The 22,220-nt window shown below is 35.2% G+C and overlaps 2 protein-coding genes across 3 annotated transcripts; one reads left to right on the top strand and one right to left on the bottom strand.

The window, feature by feature from the left end:
- Window positions 1-1,262: 1,262 nt before the first annotated feature.
- On the top strand, window positions 1,263-7,703 carry LOC114257616 (bZIP protein). Of its 2 annotated transcripts, none has more exons than XM_082912753.1 (5): window positions 1,263-1,399; window positions 2,536-3,219; window positions 6,158-6,233; window positions 6,752-6,878; window positions 7,207-7,703. In XM_082912753.1, exons 2-5 carry the CDS (start codon window positions 2,699-2,701, stop codon window positions 7,371-7,373), a joined length of 891 nt encoding a protein of 296 aa, XP_082768879.1. In that variant the 5' UTR covers window positions 1,263-1,399; window positions 2,536-2,698; the 3' UTR covers window positions 7,374-7,703. The 2 variants fall into 2 exon arrangements, with proteins under 2 accessions (XP_082768879.1, XP_082768878.1); XM_082912752.1 differs by having other exon boundaries at window positions 1,381-1,519.
- A 632-nt stretch (window positions 7,704-8,335) lies between these two features.
- On the bottom strand, window positions 8,336-22,044 carry LOC114257625 (vacuolar protein sorting-associated protein 60.1). Its single transcript, XM_028197406.2, has 7 exons — window positions 21,740-22,044; window positions 19,215-19,366; window positions 16,928-17,021; window positions 15,560-15,631; window positions 15,352-15,463; window positions 14,184-14,338; window positions 8,336-8,701 (listed from the first exon to the last, which is right to left on the bottom strand). The coding sequence occupies exons 1-7, from the start codon at window positions 21,806-21,808 to the stop codon at window positions 8,648-8,650; spliced, it is 708 nt and encodes a 235-aa protein (XP_028053207.1). The 5' UTR covers window positions 21,809-22,044; the 3' UTR covers window positions 8,336-8,647.
- Window positions 22,045-22,220: the final 176 nt, after the last annotated feature.

Here is a 22,220-nt window from a genome sequence, read left to right as displayed (position 1 = left end):
CTTTGACCAAATCAATAAATGCTGAGTTTTTTAAAATAAAAAATAAAAAATTTAGAAAATTCAGATTGGAATATTGAAGCTCCCACAGGCCTTGGGGTTTAAAAACCCTTTTTGCTTAATATATAATATAGATTCATGTGTCTCTCTCTCTCCCCCCAATTTATGTTGAATCTGTAGAAGCAATGTTAAAGCAAACAGGGAGAACCAAACGGCAGGTTGAAATTTTATGAGTAATCGGTATAGTATTTTGCAAAAATTTAAACAAGAAAACAGTTTTAGTGTTCATAAATACAGTGTTGAAAAAACTTAATATGTTCACAAATTTATATTCGAACAAAACCAAAATATTCAACTTTTTGTGTATGAACGTTTAATACTTGTTCAACTTTAATAATATGAACAAAATGATTTTGTTCATATATAAATAATTGAACATTTTGTAAATGTTCAACTCTGCGTGTGCACAGAATGAATAAACTATTGTTGTAAAGATAAATATCGGTTTTTTGTTCCAAATCAAAACAAACAAGATAAATAACAAATTAAACTGACATTTTCATTGTTATTTTATTCCAAATCAATTGTCATCCATAGTATGTAAATCTTTAAAATTAATTGATTTCAATATTTTAAAACACTAAATCTTCTAAAACAATAATATTTGAGTTTGAAAAATAATAGCAAAGATATTTGTTCTAAGTGATGGTATGTATTTGTGTTATACACACTCATATTGTCCTTAGTAGTCATTTTACTTGAGAATATTATTGTCATATAAATTTAATTTTTAAATGGGGTATACTGAGAGGATTAAAGTGTGTAAATAGAAATTACCCTTTTTGAATTTGTTGCGTCGATTATTCATATAAAAAATTAAGCTAATCAAATATCAATAATTATATGTTTTGTATTTCAAAATGTAGATGATTATTTTTAAAAGAAAAATGTTTCAGACCACTAATTAAATACCACTAATGACGTGACACCAGGTAAACCCACAACTGATGTGATAGTTTGGCTTCTTTTTTTTTTCCTTGCCCTACCGGCATTAGTGTTACCATTTTAGAGCAGTAAAATCAGTGTTAATTCTTAAAATCATATTTATCATCTTTTTTTTTTAAGATAAATATAATTCAAACATAAATCTACCAATATCTATTCATCATAATTTTTTAAAAATATTTCATTTAATAAATAATAAAAAATAACAATTAAAATCACCTACATCAATTCAAAATAGACCAATTCAGCCCAAACAGTCCCACAAAGAAAAACTCTAAAAAAAAAGTGAGGAGCTGCTGAGGTCGAGCTGAGCTGTGCACAACTCAACTGTGGTCCGTACGCTGCTCACTCCACCACCAATGGAATCACCGTGCACAACTCTACAGTGCTCGTACATGTATGTATTCCAAGCATTTGAGCTACGCACGTTTTACCCACCATTCATTCATTCCTCCTCCTTCTTCTTCTTCTTCTTCTTCTTCTCTTTCTATCTGAAGAAAATGAGAAAAACAACAAGGTAATTCAAAGTTTCTCAACAAATTTGAGAGCATAACCGTGAACCCATATGTTGTATTACATTTTTATTTAGTATTTATTTTCTTTCTTTCTGTTTCGTTTTGTTAATCTTTACCCATTATTTTGATTTCCTTTCCCTAATGCTGTGTTTGGTTGCCGAGAAAAAAATAAATAAAGAAAACGGAAAACGATTCTGGTATATTGAAATGCCATTGAGAGATGAAGAAAATGTAAGAAAGAAAAAAAAAAATTTGATTAGTAGTTGGTTGGTTATTTATTTATTTATTTGGTAATGATGAGTTGATGTTTTGTTTGGGTTTTGGTAACTGAAAAAGAATGGGTAATGTGGGTTGTCCATTTCCCCTCTTTTCTTTTTCTTTCCTTTTCCTTTGGTTTCTCGGCAACCAAGCAGAGTCAGTTTTGGGTTTTGAATTTTGAATGCTTTATGTATTTTCATATTTTTGTTTTCCTTTACATTTTGTCTGTTATACTTACTCTATCGAGTGGAACTGTTGCATTGGATAAATCTTTATTTTTTTATATCTGTACTTGAAATGTTGATTGTAGCTCTTTTTCTTTAAATTAACTCAAAATCATCAGTTAGTATTTTGAGATTGGTTCTTTTTACTATTTCGAGTGCCCTGTTACCATTTCTGGGAAAATGAATTTGTTAGTAGCTGTGTGTGAAAATATGAACTTTCAGCACAAACTCTGTTATACCTCTTTTGTAAGTTGTAGAGATAGACAACACTTCTAATCTGTTTTGAGGCAGTAAAATTTCAAAATTTAAACCAAAAACAAAAGCTTTCCTTTTATGAAACCATTTCTGAGTTTTTCTGCAGCTAATTTTAAATTACAACTAGAAGGAATTGTTGTTGGGTTTTTATTTATGTCAAGTAAAACTCTACTTTTCTGGATTTATCAAAAATAAAAAAATAAAAGTACAATTAAATTTTTGTTTTCCTTTTATTTTGGTTCTATTGGTTTTTAACTTTTTTTCACCTTTGTGTTGTGAAGTTTTTAAATCAATGAGGTAGGTTAGGATGATGGCAAAAACATGGGATAAAGGTTCCAAAGAAATACCCTGCTGTGATTTGTTTTGCCATGGAAGAGGCTAACAGGAGATAAATTATCAATATTTGTAAGAAGCCCTAATGCTTACCGGGTAGTTTAGTCAACCATGTCAAGGCAAGCTCACCTTCCACCCCGCTGCCCATTTCAAAAAGGAACTGCAACTCACCCAATTCATGATTCTTACCCTCGACACCAAAAATCTATATCACAAAGCTCCATTTTAGAGGAGCAACCGGCATGGCTCGATGACCTGCTGAGTGATTTGGATGCAAATTCAAAAGGGATACTCCATCGTCGATCCACTAGTGATTCTGTGACCCTTTTAGATGGCCTTGTTTCATTACCAACTTTGCCTCCACTTAGTAATGAAGAAAATTTAAGTTCGAGCGAGACCGGTCGTGTCTTGGAGTCAGCTTGTATGTATGGTCCTAATTCCCCTCGGAGAAAGGACAAAGTAACTTTTCCGGAGAATGCCGTGGTTTCAGCATTATCAGAATATCTTCCTCAAAACCCTATGCAGTATACAGATGGGGATCTTAATGTTTCCGGAATGATGCAATGTGATTTGGCACGAGATGTAGGTGGATCAGCTTGGGACGCCAATAATGAGACAAAGGCAATGAAACGGTTAGATTCTGGATTCACATGTAGTCTTTGGCATATTGGCTCTACTATTATGTTCGCCATTAATATATGTTCTTGTTATATTGTAATTTAAGTCTGAATTGGGTGCTGTGTTCTCATAGACTTGGTTCTTCAAAATAACATTTAACATGTGAAATGTCTAGTTTCCAAGCTGTAGGATTTTTTCCTGCCGTCCTGAAACATGTTTAAGTGGGATGTTTCTCAATCAATTGTGTTCTTAATGTTTGGTTGCTATGATTTAAGTCTGCATTTGGTTGCTATGATTTGTTGACATATTGGAAATATTGAGAAAGAATGTTAGGGTTGTCAATTTAAATTGTACATTTGCTACTTCAAATGCTATGTCATTGTGGTCTAAACCATGCCTGCTTCGATAGCTGTCCATGGGACTAATTCTTCACACAGTTTAGTGAGTTATTAAGATAAATGCAATGTGAAAGCAATCAGCACCTGCCCTCTTGGTCTTTGTCGTACGAGGTTGAATGAGAGGTCCTTTGACAATGTTCTATCAAGAAAAGAGAAAAGCACTTAGAAGTGGTGTCCATTCTAATTGACATGCACATACGTATAGCTAACCTATTCTTGTTGAACGTTTTTTTTTTTTTTTTTTTTTTTTTTTTTTGATCAGCGACAAACAAAGATTTATTAAGGCTCAAGGCCAAGAAAAAAGAGGATAAGGCATCCTCTTACAAGAGAAATGTTGAACGTTGACATTGTTCTTTATCTACTTAAATGAGTGTGTCCTTTGCTCAGCCAAATCGTGGAGAGTATCAGTTTTTCAATTCACTTAATGAGTTGGCATTTATGTTATAGGCTACAGTTTTGAAAGAATCATGATTATTTGACATATATCCAGCCCCCCAAAAAAATGAAGAATAATAACCAATCGATTCTACTCATTGCTATATTTCCTAACTTCAGAAAAAAAAATTTCAGCTCCCTGCCTTGTCTTCACCCTACTCTTGAGAGACATTTGTGCTCCTTAAGCAACAAAGAATTAGCAAATGATTCTTTGCATGGGATTTGAAAGTTCTACACTGTGATTACTTCCCATAACATTCTTGGCTTCCTGTCACTTAATTTTTTCTGCAAAGCACATGCTAATATCTTTATTATGTTTTGTTCTAGATCATCAGCATGAGCTTTGCAACTTTGGCATTATTTGTTATTGATGTACTTGAGTCATCATCTTCTCTATAACAAGAACTTATGGCTTTGATTTTGCTGTCAATAGCAAATTTGTTTCATAGATTTTACTAGCATACCTGGATAATATAAAAGAATATGAGGCCTTGAGGGGCTTTCTGTTAAATGCAATTGAACCTTCGTCTCTTATTGATGAAACTTCTGCACCATTTAGATCCCTTCCTATTGAGGTGTTCATGTACATTCAATGAATGTAAGAGATTCGTTTTTGGTGTTGTGGGAACTAAATATACCTACCAAATAAAATTTTCAATAATGGTTCTGGAAACATTTTCTATTCGAACCTTACCTATACAGAATTAAAACATTGCAAATATATATAGAATCAAAACATCACAATATTTCAGGTGGGAAAGTATTTTATGCTTGCCTTGCCTAGTGTCGGAGATTGAAAAACAAATGTTTGAGTTCATGTCTAAAAGGCTACGTAAATCCATTTCTAACCCCCTCTATAGTGCAAAAGAATTAAAAGAATTATTTGGCTTTTTCATAAATGAAGTGGAAGCCATGTATATATAATAGATTCATGATACAATTTAGGAAACGATATAAATAAAGAAACAATACTAAATCAATGATTTACACAATTACAGAATATATACATTATACTAAAATAAAAAGATTTTATGTACTCTAATTTCTATATTCAACACTCCTCTCAACCTGGTGTGAAGATATTCAACAATCACAGCTTGCCAACGGATGACTGGAAGAAATCGGAAAAAAAATCAACAGCTAATCCAAATAAATGCTAACAAACAAATCTGGTAGTCCACTAAATAAAAAAGGCCAAAAAGTGTTTAATACATCAGCACCAAAGCCCGAAAAAAAAACTCAATGGCTAGTCCAAATAAATGCTACCGAACAAATCTAGTAGCCCACTAAATAAAAAAAGCCAAAAAGTGCTTAATACATCAGAGCCAGAAAAAACTCAACGGCTAGTCCAAATAAATGGATTGCGAGTAAAAAAAAAATATGATAGAGATATTTGAGATAGGAATAAATTAGTGGATAGAAGAAGAGATCGCCACGAAGTGATACTGAATGAAAATATAGCAGTGGAATGGGTAAAGGCGCCGTCCGCCGGTGAAGCAAAATTATTAGATAATTAACCTAGCTCTAATACTAAAAGCAATGAAAAGAATTATTTGGCTTTTTCATGAATGTGGTAAAAACCATGTATCTATAATAGATTCATGATACAATTTAGGAAACGATATAAATAAGGAAACAATACTAAATCAGTAATTGACACAATCAGAGATTATATACATAATACTAAAAATAAAAAGATTCTCTGTACTCTAATTTCTATATCCAACACTATCCTCATAAGCAAACACTTCTATCAAACACTCTAGGATAAATTTTAGGCATTTTTCCAAATATTTCCAATTATTGTTATTATTGTTATTATTATTATTATTATTATTATTATTATTATTATTATTATTATTTTTTGGAACAGGCATGTTTCAAACACTTAGGCTGTGTTTGTATCTTGATCTTTGTGTCGTGTCATGATTTTTTTGAAATCATCATGATGGTATGTTTATATGGTGTCATATCCATGTTCTGTGTCGTTATCCACGTTTCGTAGTTGCCATCCATTTCTTGTTTTAGATTTTTTGATGTTCTCCGTTTTGATGTACATTAAAAGATTGTCAAACCCAAATCTATGTTAAAATAGGTGGTAATAATGGTTTCTTTGCAGGCATTCTGGGCAGCGCTCAAGGGTTCGTAAACTCCAATACATTGCTGAGCTGGAAAGAACTGTTGATAATTTGCAGGTAATGAGAAAGGGAACACAATCCTATTCTCCTATATTACTTGTTACATATTTTAATTTCTATCTTAATCTGGCTACCAGATACCCTTGCAACAGAAAATGCAATGGAGGAACATGCTTCTTGATATTTTATTGGAATAAGAACAGTTCATTAGAAGTATTAAGATGTTTTCAGTAAAAAAGAATCAGGCCTCTGCTTTAATTGTTATTATAGTTCTTTGGAATATATGTCCCTGAGCAATACTAGAGACCCACAATTCACTCATAATGACATGGCAAGCAAGTTGGGCCTTACATGCTTATTTGTGACAAATCAAAATTTGACATGTAATTTGTCATGTTGTTTTGAGTAAAATTAAGGGGTTTCAATCTTTGTTCCTAAGAAAATTCTCTTGATATGGGGTCAAGACACGAAACTTCGAAAGATTTGGTACTGGTTTGTTGTTCAGTTTTATCATTTTGCTCAATCTGCTACTATTTTTGGTGTTCTTCTAACGCAAATGTGTTCTCATTGTGTAGACTTTGGAGTCAGAATTGGCGGTAAGAGTTGCTTCTTTGCTTCAGCAACGCGTTGCTTTATCAATGGAGAACAGCGAATTAAAGCAGCAGGTTGCTAGACTTCAGCAGGAAAAATTGATTGTAGATGGTGAGTTGTTTATCTCTACTGTTTTTCATTTTTGGAAAATTTAATGGAATTCCAAATTTGGCCATAGAAGTTTTTTACAAGGCCAACGAAGTAACTCCATTCACTGTATGATTTCTGTCAAAGTTAAAAAATTAAATCCACAAGTTTTTTGTTCCAAAGGTTCTCAAAAGAGAGTACTAAGTAGATGGAAAACAAGTAGTAAATCATTAATAAAATTGTAACTCTTGAATACTTAATTTTTGTTTATAAATCTATATAAATTTGATCATTACCAATGTTATGATATGTTTCATTTTCTTGTAATTATTGTCGATAATTATTTCTACAGGGCACTATCAATCTCTAAGAAAAGAAGTAGAGAGGTTAAAATTGTGCTTAGCTTATTCCTCCAACAGCAGTGTTGGTACAAAATTCAGATCCAGTTCCACCTCAGACGGCGGTAGCTTAGATGCTTTGTGGCAGATGTTAGACATGGGAAAACTCGATCTTAACTGAAGAAATTGAACCCATCTTTGCTCTGGAGAGCACTGTTCTTTAAAAGAAATCTATTGAAGATGCTTCAACTTTGATCGTCGTGGCCACTTTTGCTTAACTGCACACTTGCTTGTGTTTTATGTTCTAGGAACTTACATTCTGCCAAGTGGAAATGGCTTTTCATTTTTGTTCTTTTTCCGAAACATGCACTGTTTTGAAAGGCCTTGCCTCTGTAAAAATAATCTTAGATAACCCAGTAATGTTAGGTCTGAGTCTTGACTTTGAAAAGTGTTTTGATGATTTTGAACATAATACCTAATGCAAGTTGGTTACTGGTAGTTGCATCACAAATGAGTCCAAGTCCATTCAAACCAAAAAAATAAAGGTCCAAGCAATTCCACCACAACATGCACAAGAACAATACCAATGTACTGTAGGGTGATGCTGTTGTTAATTTTTTGTTTCCTATTCACAAAAAAATAAAAACATCATACATGTTTGTTACACTCATAAACAAAAAGCCGGCACACATCCTGCTTTTCTTTGCCAAGAAGAAAAATCATAAAATGTTTGATAGAAGTGTATTTTAAAAAGGATGAATTCTACTAATCTCTAAAAAAATATGTTTGGTAATTTCTAATATTTGAAAGGTGTAAAATATTTCTCAAACTAAAGATTTACTAATGCTATCATCCCAACAATACCCGCTGCTATGCTACCACCACCACACCCACTAATATAAGCTACAACCATAGGACATTAATGTCAAAGTCGCAACCAAACATAGAAAACATGCTTTTTAAAAACCTTTTTTTGCTGAGACAAATGGAGCCTAAACAACAAAATAAACTAACATCTCGGGCTCAAGGCCAAAAATTAACCAGATCTGGTGCAATTTCAGCAAGGACTGCAACAAGCTCTAGGCTGCAATAGCTCACAGCTGATAAAACTCACAATTTCAACAAAATCTCTACACACAAACATACGAAAGATGAAATTGAATAACATAATAGATGTATTAGCAGAGTGTTCAATTTGCAGATTTCTACATGTAACAATTAACAAAATGCTCCTTGTCTTCTTTAATCATACAAGATCCACAATGGTACTTACCATGAAATATATATCCCAAATAATTTCAAACGAATTTTCAAACCTCCAGCGTATGTTAGAACAAGAGCAATTGAAATCAAATTCTACACAATATGTTCACAATGGCTCATCCCAACCCAATCCCTCCTAACATTGAATAGACACAGAAGACAGCAAATTACACTCCACTTGGTCAACTCCATCTAACCACGAATAGTTGCCTGGGGAACAGCAGGTAAACCCAATTCATCCTCAGCCTGTCGAGCATCAGAGATATGAACACACATTCGAACACAATAAATAGACGACTACTTAGAAAATATGAAGAAGAAGAACTCCGAAAATATGAGGAAGAAGGAATATATTTCTGTTATATTCAAAACTTCTTATCTTACAAGACCAAATGACACTCCTTATATAGGAGATATTACAAACATCATCATAACCCATTATATGCCACTTACATATTATATATTACCACTATCTACCACTATCATATTATATACATGCCACTATCTACCACCAACACCACTATCATATTCTATACATGCCACTATCTACAACCAACACCACTATCATATTCTATACATACCACTATCTACCACCAACACCACTATCATATTCTATACATGCCACTATCTACCACCAACACCACTATCATATTATATGCATGAACACAATTTCCAGCACTCCCCCTCAAGCTGGTTTGAAGATATCTTCCATAGCCAGCTTGCTAGTCAGCTTATCAAATTGCTTCTTGTGTAGTCCCTTCGTTAGCACATCAGCTAATTGTTCACCTGTTGGAAGGTAGGTCATACAGATTATGCCAGCATTGATTTTCTCCTTGATGAAATGTTTATCCACTTCTATATGTTTTGTGCGATCATGTAGAACTGGATTATGAGCTATAGATATAGCTGCTTTGTTGTCACAATAGACCTTCATAGGTGTCGGGTGAGAAAGCTTTAATTCTTCAAGAATTCTTTTAATCCACATTACTTCACAGATTCCATGGGCAACAGCTCTGAACTCTGCTTCTGCACTACTTCTAGCTACCACATTCTGTTTTTTACTCCGCCATGTAACTAGGTTCCCACCTACAAAGGAGCAGTATCCGGATGTTGATCTCCTGTCTGTAACACTTCCTGCCCAGTCTGCATCTGTGTATACTTCAACTTGAAGATGTCCATGTTTCTTGAATAGTAAGCCTCTCCCTGCAGTTCCTTTCAAATATCTTAAGATCTTATAAACGGCCTCAAAATGCTCTGCCCCTGGTGAGTGCATGAACTGACTTACCATGCTGACTGCAAAGGCAATATCAGGCCGCGTATGAGACAAGTAAATCAATTTCCCTACAAGTCGCTGATATTGTTCTCTCTCTTTGACTTCTTCAGCCTTAGCAGCTTGTAACTTCAAGTTAGGCTCGATCGGAGTCTCCGCCATCTTACAACCAAGCATACCTGTTTCTCCAAGGAGATCAAGAACATATTTTCTCTGATTAACGAATATACCTTCCTTGGATCTTGCAAATTCCATTCCGAGGAAATACTTGAGGGCTCCCAGATCCTTAATGTGAAATTCTTTTGCGAGTTTCTCTTTGAGGGCTGCTAACTCTGCTTCATCATTACCAGTTAAAATGATGTCATCAACATAAACAATCAAAATTGCAATTTTACTGTTTTTTGAATGTTTATAAAATATTGTGTGATCTGCTTGACTCTGCGAGAAGCCACAACTGATAACTGCCTTCCCAAAGCGTTCAAACCACGCTCTTGGTGATTGTTTGAGTCCGTATAATGACTTATTCAATCTGCATACTCTGTCACTTCCAAGTCTCTGCTCAAATCCCGGCGGTAGGCTCATGAACACCTCCTCTTCAAGATCACCATTGAGAAATGCATTTTTAATGTCAAGTTGATGTAGAGGCCAATCTAAATTTACTGCAAGAGATAACAGTACTCTGATGGAATTTATTTTAGCAACAGGAGCAAACGTCTCCTGATAGTCGATCCCATAAGTTTGAGTGAAGCCTTTAGCTACCAGTCTCGCCTTGTATCTCTCAACGCTTCCATCTGCGTTACATTTTATCGTAAACACCCATTTACACCCAACTGTTTTCTTGTCTTTGGGTAGATCAACTATCTCCCAAGTACCACTTCTCCTTAAAGCATTCATCTCTTCCATGACTGCTAATTTCCAATTCGGATCATCCAATGCTTCCTGTATATTCCTTGGAACAAACAAGTGTGAAATCCTAGATGTGAAAGCTCTATGGTTTTTAGACAGTCTTTGATAGGAGAGGTAATTTGCAATAGGATGTTTAATGCAATTTCGAACACCTTTCCTAATTGCTATAGGTACATCAAGGTCGGAAATAGAAGGAATAGGATTACCTAAAATTTCGATGCCAGAACTCGGGTGGACATTCGGGTCATTAGGATGGACATTCGGGTCATTATTCCTCAGATGAAATCGCTTCCTAGTATAAACCTGAAGCTCAGGATTTAGATCATTTTGTAGTACTTCTCCCCCTAAACAAGAATCTTCTTGACTAGGCACCATAGAACTTGGTTCTCCTAAGTGATCATTATCAGACAGATGTGGTTTTTGTGTAAGATAAATGACATTGGGGAGCGGGATAGAAATATCCCAAAAACGGTCTTCTACTCCACTTGTCTCCCCCTGAAGAGAAGTGTTGGGGAAATAGGATTTTGTTTCCACAAATGACACATCCATACCCACATGAAATTTCTTGTTTTGAGGATCGAAGCACTTATACCCCTTTTTGTTTGAGGAATAACCCAAAAAAACACATTTTATAGCACGGGGGTCAAGTTTTGAACGAAATTGACTGGGAACATGAACATAGGCAGTACATCCAAAAACTTTGGCGGGTAAATCAGAAAACAACCTCGTGTCAGGAAAAAAAGTTTTGAGACAATCAAAAGGTGTTTTGTATGTTAACACCTTTGTAGGCATCCTGTTTATCAAATAAGAGGCTGTTAAAATTGCTTCACCCCATAAATATTTAGGAACATGCATGTAAAACATTATAGCACGTGCTACTTCAAGTAGATGTTTATTTTTTCGTTCTGCAATGCCATTTTGTTGAGGGGTATCCCGACATGTAGATTGATGAAAAATCCCATTTTTTTCCAAAAACTCACCCAACTGCTCATTGAAATATTCTGTTCCATTATCAGAATGTAAAATACCAATTTTGGTTTGAAATTGGTTTTCAATCATATTGTAAAAATTTGTGAATAAATTTTTCACGTCAGATTTTTTATTCATCAAATAAATCCAACATAAGCGGGTATGGTCATCAATAAATGTAACAAACCATCTTTTACCAGAAAGAGTAGTGATTTTAGAAGGGCCCCAAACATCACTATGAATCAAATAAAAAGGTTTTGAAGCCTGATAAGGTTTTGGCAAATAAGTAGAGCGATGAAATTTTGCAAAAATGCAACTTTCACAATGAAAAGAAGAACAATCAATCCCTTTAAATAATTCTGGAAATAAATGTTTCAGATAAAGAAAACTAGGATGTCCTAGCCTATAGTGCCATAGCATTATTTTTTCTCGAACAGAGATTGAACTGGTACTATTAAAGCTCTGAGCTTTTTTATTACTAACAGGTACTTCATCAAAGTAGTAAAGACCTTCAAGCATCCTAGCACGCCCAATCATCATCCCCGAGTTCTGGTCCTGAAATTCACAATGGGATTCAAAAAATGTAACACGACAATTAGAATCCTTAGATAGTTTACTGACAGACAAAAGGTTACAGGCTAAGTTGGGGACGTGAAGAACAGCATTGAGATTAATTTTCTCAGTTAGTTTAATAAATCCTTTTCCTGCAATAGGTGAAAAACTACCATCGGCTATTCTGATTTTGTCATGACCAGAACAAGGGAAATAAGTACTAAATAAATGGGAAAAACTAGTCATGTGATCGGAGGCACCGGAATCTATGATCCACGGAGAGAAGTTTAGGCAAGAGAAGGCTTTAGGATTTCTACCTGTTTGTGCCCACAAAACACTAGGAGTACCGGTTGAGGAGTTGGATTTTATCAGCTTTAAGAGTTGATCAATCTGCTCTTTGTTGAAGGGACCTGAATCGGCTTCATTAGCGGTAGGAAAGCCACGATTCTTCTCTCCTTGTTTGCTGCTTTTCCAGTTGGCAGGTTTGCCATGAATCTTCCAACACGTTTCGCGTGTATGGCGAGGCTTGTTGCAAAAATCACACCAGACCCGTGGCTTATCATCAAACCTGCGCTGGTAACTTGCAGCCTTGTTGGCCGCAGCATCGCTAATTAAAGCAGAAATTTCAATTGATTCACCATTACCTTTTTTCTTAAGCATGACGCTCCTTCGGCTCTCTTCCCTTCTGACTTCGGCAAATACTTCGCCAATGGATGGGAGAGGAGGTCTGCCAATAATTCTTCCTCGCACTTCATCGAACTCAATGTTGAGGCCGGCAAGAAACTTGTAAATACGGCTGTCTTCCACAGTTTTCTTGTGGTGGTTGCAGTCGTCAACCGATTTCCATTCGTATGTGTTGAAGATGTCAAGATCCTGCCACAACCTTTTCAACGAATTGAAATATTTGGTGACGGAATCATCTCCTTGACGAATCTCTCCCAACTTCAAAGTTAATTCGAAAACTTGAGATTGATTTCCTAGGTCAGAATACATCTGACTAACATTATCCCACAATTCTTGTGCAGTAGTATAGCACATGTAATTAGAGCTTATATCCTCCTCCATGGAATTGACCAACCATGTCATAACCATGGAGTTTTCAGCGTCCCAATTGTCGAACAGCGGATCATTCACAGCAGGAGCCTTCTTGTCACCAGTGATGTAACCGATCTTTCCTTGCCCACGGATATACATCCGGACAGATTGTGACCAGCGGAGAAAATTATCACCATTTAGGCGGATGGTGGTGATTTGGACAGAGTGAGAGTTAGACGTTTTCACCGGAATGGCAGCGGCAGGGGTTGAAGTGGTTCCGGACGTGACTTCCGACATGGTTATGACGGTTTTAGGGCTGCTGTGTTTTTTGTTGCTCTGATACCAACTTAGAAAATATGAAGAAGAAGAACTCCGAAAATATGAGGAAGAAGGAATATATTTCTGTTATATTCAAAACTTCTTATCTTACAAGACCAAATGACACTCCTTATATAGGAGATATTACAAACATCATCATAACCCATTATATGCCACTTACATATTATATATTACCACTATCTACCACTATCATATTATATACATGCCACTATCTACCACCAACACCACTATCATATTCTATACATGCCACTATCTACAACCAACACCACTATCATATTCTATACATACCACTATCTACCACCAACACCACTATCATATTCTATACATGCCACTATCTACCACCAACACCACTATCATATTATATGCATGAACACAATTTCCAGCACGACTTAACAGCACAAATGGAAAAACACATGTCATCCTATCTTCAAATATATTATACTATATATATATCATCCTCTTGAGGTGAAAAAAAATAAATGGATAGAACAAAAAATGCATGACAGCACCAAAAAGCTCGGTTTCAGCAACAGAATATAACGTCACAAGTTTGAAGAAAAATAGCAGGCTATTCTGTAATGAAATATGCTTTCCATTCCATGCACTCATAGCAATGCAAGAAAAGAGATCCCTCAAATGAAATTGATGAAAATTTACCTGGGTGTTGACTCTGCCAGCCGGTACGGCATGCCCTGTTGGTGCGGAAGGCAAGTTGAGTTCCCCATCTAAATCTTCCTTATCAGGTTGAAGATACGCAGGCACCCCATCACTTTCAGTCTCCATGCCCATGTCAGCTTCCAAAGCATCAAGCTCTGCACCACAACATCAAAGAGGATGAATAAACATAATAATGTAGGGTAATGCTACCATACACACCCCTAAAAAAGGGTTGTACTATATGCAAGTTATGACACTTTGTCGTGTTGATACCACAAAGTGTCGTAACCAAATCACTTTCTGTCATAACTTAATGGATTATAACCAAACACCTTTGAGGCACAACCACATACCTTTTTAGTCATAACCAAAATTACAACCACAATATGCCATTCATAACCATCACCATAACGTGTCATAACCACAGGTCATAACCAAAATAACAACTACAAGAGGTCATAACTAAGTCATAACTAATAACATTATTAAGTCATAACCAACACCACAATGGGTCATAACCAAAGACCACAAATATCATAACTGGGGCATATGGTACACACCTTAAGATGTGTATTATAGAATTTCCCTAATAATATATCTAAATTAAGTTTTCTAGTAGGAAAGCAATTTAGTTGCAGAGACTTGTGCTAAACAACCAGGGTAAGGAGGAAAACTTTTTGATAATGAGGATTCCCGTGACCCCACCTTCAGTGACACCCATGGTAAAACCCTGGATATGCGCGACCACTCACTAACCTCACATATCAAGCGAAGTAGGGACCCAAACCTAAGACCTCCTGGTTGTTTACCTGGGGACTTACCACTTGAGCTAGCCCTCGTGGGTATGAAGGAAAACTTGGATGAGATAAATTAGCCTTCCTTCCATGTATATAAGTCGGATGTTTAGAATGAAATTCTAGGGTTCACAATCCCACTGGTGTGCTAAGCTAAACGTACACAAACTTTTGTAGTTGCTTTTGTTTACGAAATGATAGTTCCATTTTTGTTCAAAGAAAAATATATACAAATTCAAGAACATCGTTTGCCCCCCATGAAAAGCATGAAAGCAGGAAGGACAACCAAAGGTGTTACATTCATTTCTGGTAACGATCCACGTAACACGTTTCCTCTTCCACATAGAAGTTTATGTAACAACATATGAGCTTACCACCCATGAGGTCTTCCTCATCAATGTCATCAGGTACACTGTAACTTCTACCAAGAGACTCTTGAATTTCAGAGCTCACATCCATCAGGTCCATCATCTCATCTTGCAAGTTCTGTGAATAAAAGCACAATCACGCATCCAGTATTAGAAATATCCAATTACAGCACAATGGAAAAGGAGCAATTATACTAGAAAATCATATACAAACATCTATGTCTTGAATCTTCACGGTCTTCATCATTCCTTTCAACTCTTTGTTTGCTGATTTCAAAGCTGACATCTGCAAAGAAGAATACAACAAGATTAGTTGTGGCAAATTAAGTCATAACCTAAGAAGCATGGACACGGACACGTGACACGACACGGACACGCTGACACGTTAATTTTCAAAAAATGAAGGACACGACACATAGGGGACACGCGTTAAATATGTAATTTTATATATTTATTATATGTTATACATATTAATATATCATTCAAAGATAATAAAAAAGGCAATATGACACTAATTCCTATAAATTTATATGATTTTTGTTTTATTATCGTATCTTAAGTTATTTTGTTTAAACTTATAATTAGTTTCACATGTATCCAATCGATAGACACGTGTGTTTATGTGATTGACATGTTTGTCTTCCAAGTATCCAAGGAGTGTTCGGCTGTTTAAAAAAATTTAAAAATTAGGACACATTTTGAAGAGTGTCGGACACGTGTCCTAAGAGTGTCCAAAGAGTGTCGGTGCCCGACACAGATACGTCACCTTCTTAGAAGTGTCCGTGCTTCTTAGGTCATAACTAATTGCATCTGATTCACTAAAAAGTGACTCCTCCCCCCCCCCCCCCCCCCCCCCCACAAAAAGTAACAAATAACTATTCCCCTACCTCTCATGAGGTAGGCAAGCAGGTTCCAATCAGGGTACAGAATAAGCTCCGCTTGAAATGCTTTGAACCATGCCCCTTGGGGCGCTACGAAGAAAAACAATTATCTTATGATGAATATGGTGTGGGCCCATAACAACCATACTAGATCTAGCACAGTGAATCTCACATGAAAGGTGCAGCATTGTTATTAGTCAAGACAGATTAATCATCTGACCCACATTGGAGAAAGACCAATAAATGTCATTTAACAGCTAAACAGTTGAAGTTGTGGCCCCTCTTAAAATACAAGACAGGTGATTAAGATCAATTAGATCAGGCTCATTTGGGTGTCAAAAGGACACAGCTATTAAACATTTCATTTGTAAAAGCTACGTAACGTGTTATGGGTAAGTTTCATGGGACACTAAGCCCTGGTTTTCAATACTCACAAGCCTGAATTTAAATTGCATTAAATCAGTTAACACTGATGTGCATGTAAATTTTAGCTTATTCATAGCTAAGTCTGCCCATGTGTATCATTTCAAGAACTATAATGCAGAATGTTCCACTAACTGTGCATTCATCCTCATAGCCCATTGCCCAACATTTCTTGATTGAAAAAGCCCAAAACATCATAGATGAGTTCAAAAAGACCCCAATAGTAATTATCTAAAAAAATAAAATAAAAACACAACAAGGAGCTATGTGGAACATACTGTTTGCTGAGCATCCTTAATTCCCTCAGCAGCAAATGAAACTTGGTCTAGATTGAATGTCTGATTGTAAAGCATATCACGTTGTCCTTCGTACCTGCCCATAGGCATAATGGGTTGTATATATCAAGGAGATATATATATATATAAGCAAAGAATAAGCCAACTTGATAGCTTTTAAGTGTAAGACAATCCCAGAATTATAGAATTTCATTTGAAAAAATATGCAATTTCATTCAATAATTGGAACAGGGTCATAATGACTCAATTTTCAATAAACAGAGGCCCCAGCAAAAACAGTATGCTATCCTTACGCAGTGTCTTCGTAATAAAAATACATAGGCTTCGTTTGGGAAGCCTTGGTTGGGGCTTTTTTGGCTATTTTAGCCACAAAAAACAAAATAGACTTTTTAGCCTAATAAGACAAAACATCACATCCAATCCATAATCATTACATTTTTTCTCTCACAAAAAAGTCAAAAAAGCCAAAAGTCATTCCCAAACCAAGCTTTTTAGCCTCAAGCTAAAATAGCCAAAAAAGCCAAAAAACCAACCCACTTCCCAAACGGAGGCATACTATACATGTAAAATAGGCCTACCATTTAACTGATTTTAGCAATTTAAAATGTAACAGTTTAAAACTTTTTCATAATCATTACAGATTACACTAGCTATGTGGATTAGTAAACTAATAAATTAGATTTAGAAAAACTTGCGGGCCTGTTCAGTGCAACCTTTTGTAAGCTAAAGTAATCAAACAACAAAAGTTAAAAGTATCCCACCCCCAACTTGCCGATAATTAGCTTATTTAAGCTATTTTTGCCTCATAAAGTTGTAAGCAAAAAATGTATCCAACTCCGGTACAGATTTCAAAAATGAAATAAAATAAACCATAAATAGCCTTAATAAGTTGCACCAAATAGGACCAAACCACGAAACCGAAGACTCTTATATTCAGTTACATCTTCTCCATATGAGTGATACGTGTTCAAAATGTCTCTATAGAAAACACCTCATTATATACACCATCATTTCATTAGGTACGGACGGCAGGGGAACAAAACTGGTTTTCAAAATCTTCAATGAACATGCAAAATTACTAACAGCCACATTAACAGTGGTATTCTCACAGCTGTATTCTCACAGCTGTTATGGAACATAGCATCATCAATTTCAAAAAATTGGTAGATGAAACTTATGCCTCGTTTGGGAACATCCCTTTTTAGCCTATAAGTCAAAAAGTCACTAAAAAAAAAAAAAGCCAACAACCTATACCAAAAATTCTCTTTTCTCTCTACTTTTTGCACATCTATTCGTAAAAAATCAAAAAGTCATCCCAAACATACTAATTTTTTTTACATCATATTTTAGCCAAAAGCCTAAAAAGTTACTAAAAAGGCATATTCTCAACCGAGGGCATAATCCTCACTGTGGAGACCAGGTACATGGTTACAAACCCATGTTGCCCAAAGATAATATTAGTCACAATTTTGATGTGATCGTACTTTGGCCTAAAAGTCTATAAATCATGGTTACAAAAAACACGACCTTGATTGAAAGATTGATCCTAAGAACCTAGATTGCTCAAACAATTAAAATTGGTGTAAAATTAAGTAATATACCAAAATCAAAGTAGGATGGAAGTAGAATCATTTAGAATTGTAGTAGGACTGGGAGAAGGATCATAATGGGATAGTTCAACATTATGGTGTTGCCATGGAACTCTGAATTCTGAAAACATATTATTGTTGTTTTTTTTTTTTCCAGTAAAAACAATTATGTATGTTTGTGAACTTACTCAAATGACTTTTTGAATAATTTGTGTTGAGAAATATATAATATTTCTTTAGTCAGTAGAGATGTAGAGTATGGAAGTAGCATTATGTCAAATTTATTGTTTTTCCCTTAATCATTTTTTAACATGAATCATCACTACAAATGATTTTTCACCTCATTTTACACAAAAATTAGAATCTTACAATCCGAGATTCGATCCACGATCCGACAAAGAGACACCTCACAAATTGGTACATTTCTTCCCAGTTTCACCAAACTTGAACTTTTGTTTGATCTACCTAAACCAAATCTCTTGAATGCAAGTTGTGTCCTAACCAACTCACTTTCCCAAACTTCTCCAACCAAGATATAATTTGATCTGAAATACAGACTACAATCCACTACTGATAAATGGTATCAAGAGGTGCTACTTTATAAGACTAAGGTACATAGTTAGAGTGCCATGAGATGTTCATGCATTGGGAAAAGAGGCAATCTCATGAAAATAACTTACATTCTCTTCTGCTTGAGAACCCTCATGGCTCGAGCTTTGACAGCTTCTTGGGCAGGACCAGGGCGGGTTTTCTTTATCTGTTCTTTATATCTAGCAAGTTCAACATCAAGCTTTTTGATCTTCTCATCAACTGTTTCACCTCTTTTGTTGATCTGGATTGAATAAATAAAACATAATTTACATATATTTGGAAGAAAAAATGAACAGGATTACAAGTGATGGCACACAGCCGTTAATTGGCTGGAGGCCCATTATCCACTTTGGAGCCTATAGTGAAGTTCGTAGATGATTTAACATAAAAATAAAAAATAAAAAAGAAGAAGAAGAGCCTCTTTTGTAACTATATTCTATAAGAAAATTCAAGTAAATGACCAACCAAGAAATAACACAAAGCTAAGACTCCAGTGAGAAACTCAATATTTAAAACTAAGAATGTCAACTTCACATTCAACAAGGACAAGTTTCACTTTCTGCAGTGACATGTTTAACGCCTTAAAGAGAAAAGTATTTACACCGTTTTATTTATTTAATAAATATAAAAATTTAAATGTCTTAAGCCTCGCCTCACAAGGGATAAAAATCTCGCGTTACGTATTTGACTTAAAAAATTTTGCTACCCATCTTACCAAAAATAACAATATCACCCCCTACTTTATCTAACAATGAACCCTAATCTGTTTATTGGCCGGTAAAATAAAAAACAATAAATGGTGACGTTTCAATAAACCCTTACAAGTTTATTTTTCTCTCCTTTACAAGAGTCTCTCTCTCTCTGTCTCTCTCTCTCTCCCAAGCCCTTCATTCGCCAATTTGAAACTTTATAGAACACACTGATGAGTGAACCTGTGCAAACCCAAGGTAAAAGTGGCATACTAAGTGTATTCAAAGACAATGATGGCAGCATCATATTTCCTGTGTCTAAAACCATTGGGGAAAGGGTTAGATCCAACAAAACGAAAAGCAGGCTTACTGAACCAAGTTATAGCCTCATACTGAAGAGAGCACTGCTATCAAATGGGTTGCCATAATTCGCTTGCATATTTCATTTTCAACATTCGTTTATTTAAAAATAGATGGGCCCAGACCTCCCTCCTGCCTTGATGGTTTCTTTAACTGGAACCTGATTTGGGTAATTGTTACACAAACATCTCAGCTAAGACAGTGCCTCTACATTAGACTCTTATTGAGTAACTCTACGCCTACTTTTTTGCCTATTGTGCTTGGTCTTCCTGTTGCTTGTGTAATTCTTCTTATCTCATCAATAAGTTTCACATTGGCACATCACTCTAAAGAAAAATAATAAGGCCTAATGCAATTTAATTTTCCCTGTTGCTCTCACATTCTCTTAGCAATAAAAAAGAGATCCACATGGCTTGTAGTGATAATATACATAGCCTGGACAACCATTCCTAGGACTGTTTCAATTCAATTCCACAAACTGCTTACAAGCTACAAGTTGAGAAAAAATAAATAAATAAAATAAGCAATGTTTCCACGTGGACATAAAAGACTCAAAAAGATCACTCCCAACAAAATTATTACACGGAGATGTACCCTATAAATATTGATGTCAATGCATTACTACTTTGAACTTATAATTCATATAGTTCAAGTGTGTGTATATGTGGGAGAAATCATAGAAGATCAAACAAAGAGGGAAAAAAAATATTCACTCTACGACTAAGTTCCTCAGCTAGAAGGCATAAAACCCTCATGTTTTGGTTACCGAAACTTTTTGGTCAGGCAATGCTTTTAGTATGGCTGCAAGGATGAGTGCCAGACACATGAATACCATGTTGGGTCCTATTGCTTCCACGCTGCCCTAATTTCTATGCTTATAAATAGATGAAGGACACCTCTTGTATTCAGTAGAGAATTGTAATTGTGTTTTTTTGTGTGTCATTGTTTCGATTTGCTTTAGCTTTATTGTATGCTATTTTGTGCCTAGTTAGGAAGAGTCGATTTCCTAACATACCAGTGCCTTGTCGCCGCATGGACACACCTCTTAACCCCAAACTAACACTGCTTTCCCCCGTTGTTGAAGAAGAATGATAAGCTCGCTCTTCTTCCCTTAAGAATAAAGTTAGTTTTTCCAATATTTACCAAGAGGTTACCAAATGTAATGTTTCTTTCACCAACAAGCATAAGAAGTAACTTGGTAACAGCAATAGTTCAGTGGCAATTGGCCAATGTTTATACATCAGTGTCCAAGAATTATATCAATTTGCACCTAATTCTAGATAAATTGAAAACTATAGAACAAGCAAGCCTACATTTTTAACAAAAAACTCAACTTTGTGTCTTGAGCATGATTATAATAATAAATCTCCAAACTGGTCTCAAACACAAACACAAACACAACCCCACATATCATATCCAAAAAATTTTGATAGATGCAAACAAATACACCCAAAACATATATTAAAAAATAAAATTAAACAAAAAACAATTCTAATAAAAACAAAAAAACAAGCAAATACTCTGAAGCCATCATTATTATGCGTAGAAAGAGAGAGAGAGGGGACCCGATCGGAGGCGTCGGAAACGGAAGGAGGGGGTTCTTTGTCTTTCTTGACGCCGAAGACTCTCTTCATATTTTCTTCTTCTTCTTCTTCTTCTTCTTCTTGTTTGTTGGATTGGGGAATTAGGGTTTTGAGTTGACCGGTTTGCGATCAGAGAGAGCAAAGCCAAGGTTGAGAGGGGTTTGCTTAGATGAGAAGCTTCAGGTCGATTGAGCCTTTTTTTTTCTATTGATTTCACGGATGAGAAGATTGGGACGGACGGAGTGTTTTTTAAAGATTTTTTTTCCTTAAATTAATTGATTGACTGGGTTGGTTTTTAGCCTCTTTTTTTTTATTATTATTATTATTATTATTATCTGAAATTAAAAAATCTGCTTGAAATGAATTTTTTAATTTTTTTAATTTTTGTAAAAAAAATAAAATAATTATGATTTAAATATGATAAAAGAGAAAAATTTTAGATTATGATAAAATAAAAAATAAA

This window comes from Camellia sinensis, unplaced genomic scaffold (genome assembly GCF_055761805.1).
Source record: "Camellia sinensis isolate YWXY unplaced genomic scaffold, ASM5576180v1 Unanchor47, whole genome shotgun sequence".
NCBI lineage: Eukaryota > Viridiplantae > Streptophyta > Magnoliopsida > Ericales > Theaceae > Camellia > Camellia sinensis.
This window is presented reverse-complemented; position numbering and strand designations above follow the sequence as displayed.

Excerpts from the sequence above, each read along its gene's own strand:
- LOC114257616 (XM_082912753.1), top strand. The coding sequence starts at position 2,699 with ATGTCAAGGCAAGCTCACCTTCCACCCCGCTGCCCATTTCAAAAAGGA. Across the intron at positions 3,220-6,157 it reads GAGACAAAGGCAATGAAACG|GCATTCTGGGCAGCGCTCAA; the intron begins GTTAGATTCTGG and ends GTTTCTTTGCAG. Across the intron at positions 6,234-6,751 it reads GAACTGTTGATAATTTGCAG|ACTTTGGAGTCAGAATTGGC; the intron begins GTAATGAGAAAG and ends CTCATTGTGTAG.
- LOC114257625 (XM_028197406.2), bottom strand. The coding sequence starts at position 21,808 with ATGAAGAGAGTCTTCGGCGTCAAGAAAGACAAAGAACCCCCTCCTTCC. Across the intron at positions 19,367-21,739 it reads TTTCCGACGCCTCCGATCGG|ATCAACAAAAGAGGTGAAAC; the intron begins GTCCCCTCTCTC and ends TATTCAATCCAG. Across the intron at positions 17,022-19,214 it reads GTTCTCAAGCAGAAGAGAAT|GTACGAAGGACAACGTGATA; the intron begins GTAAGTTATTTT and ends GCCTATGGGCAG.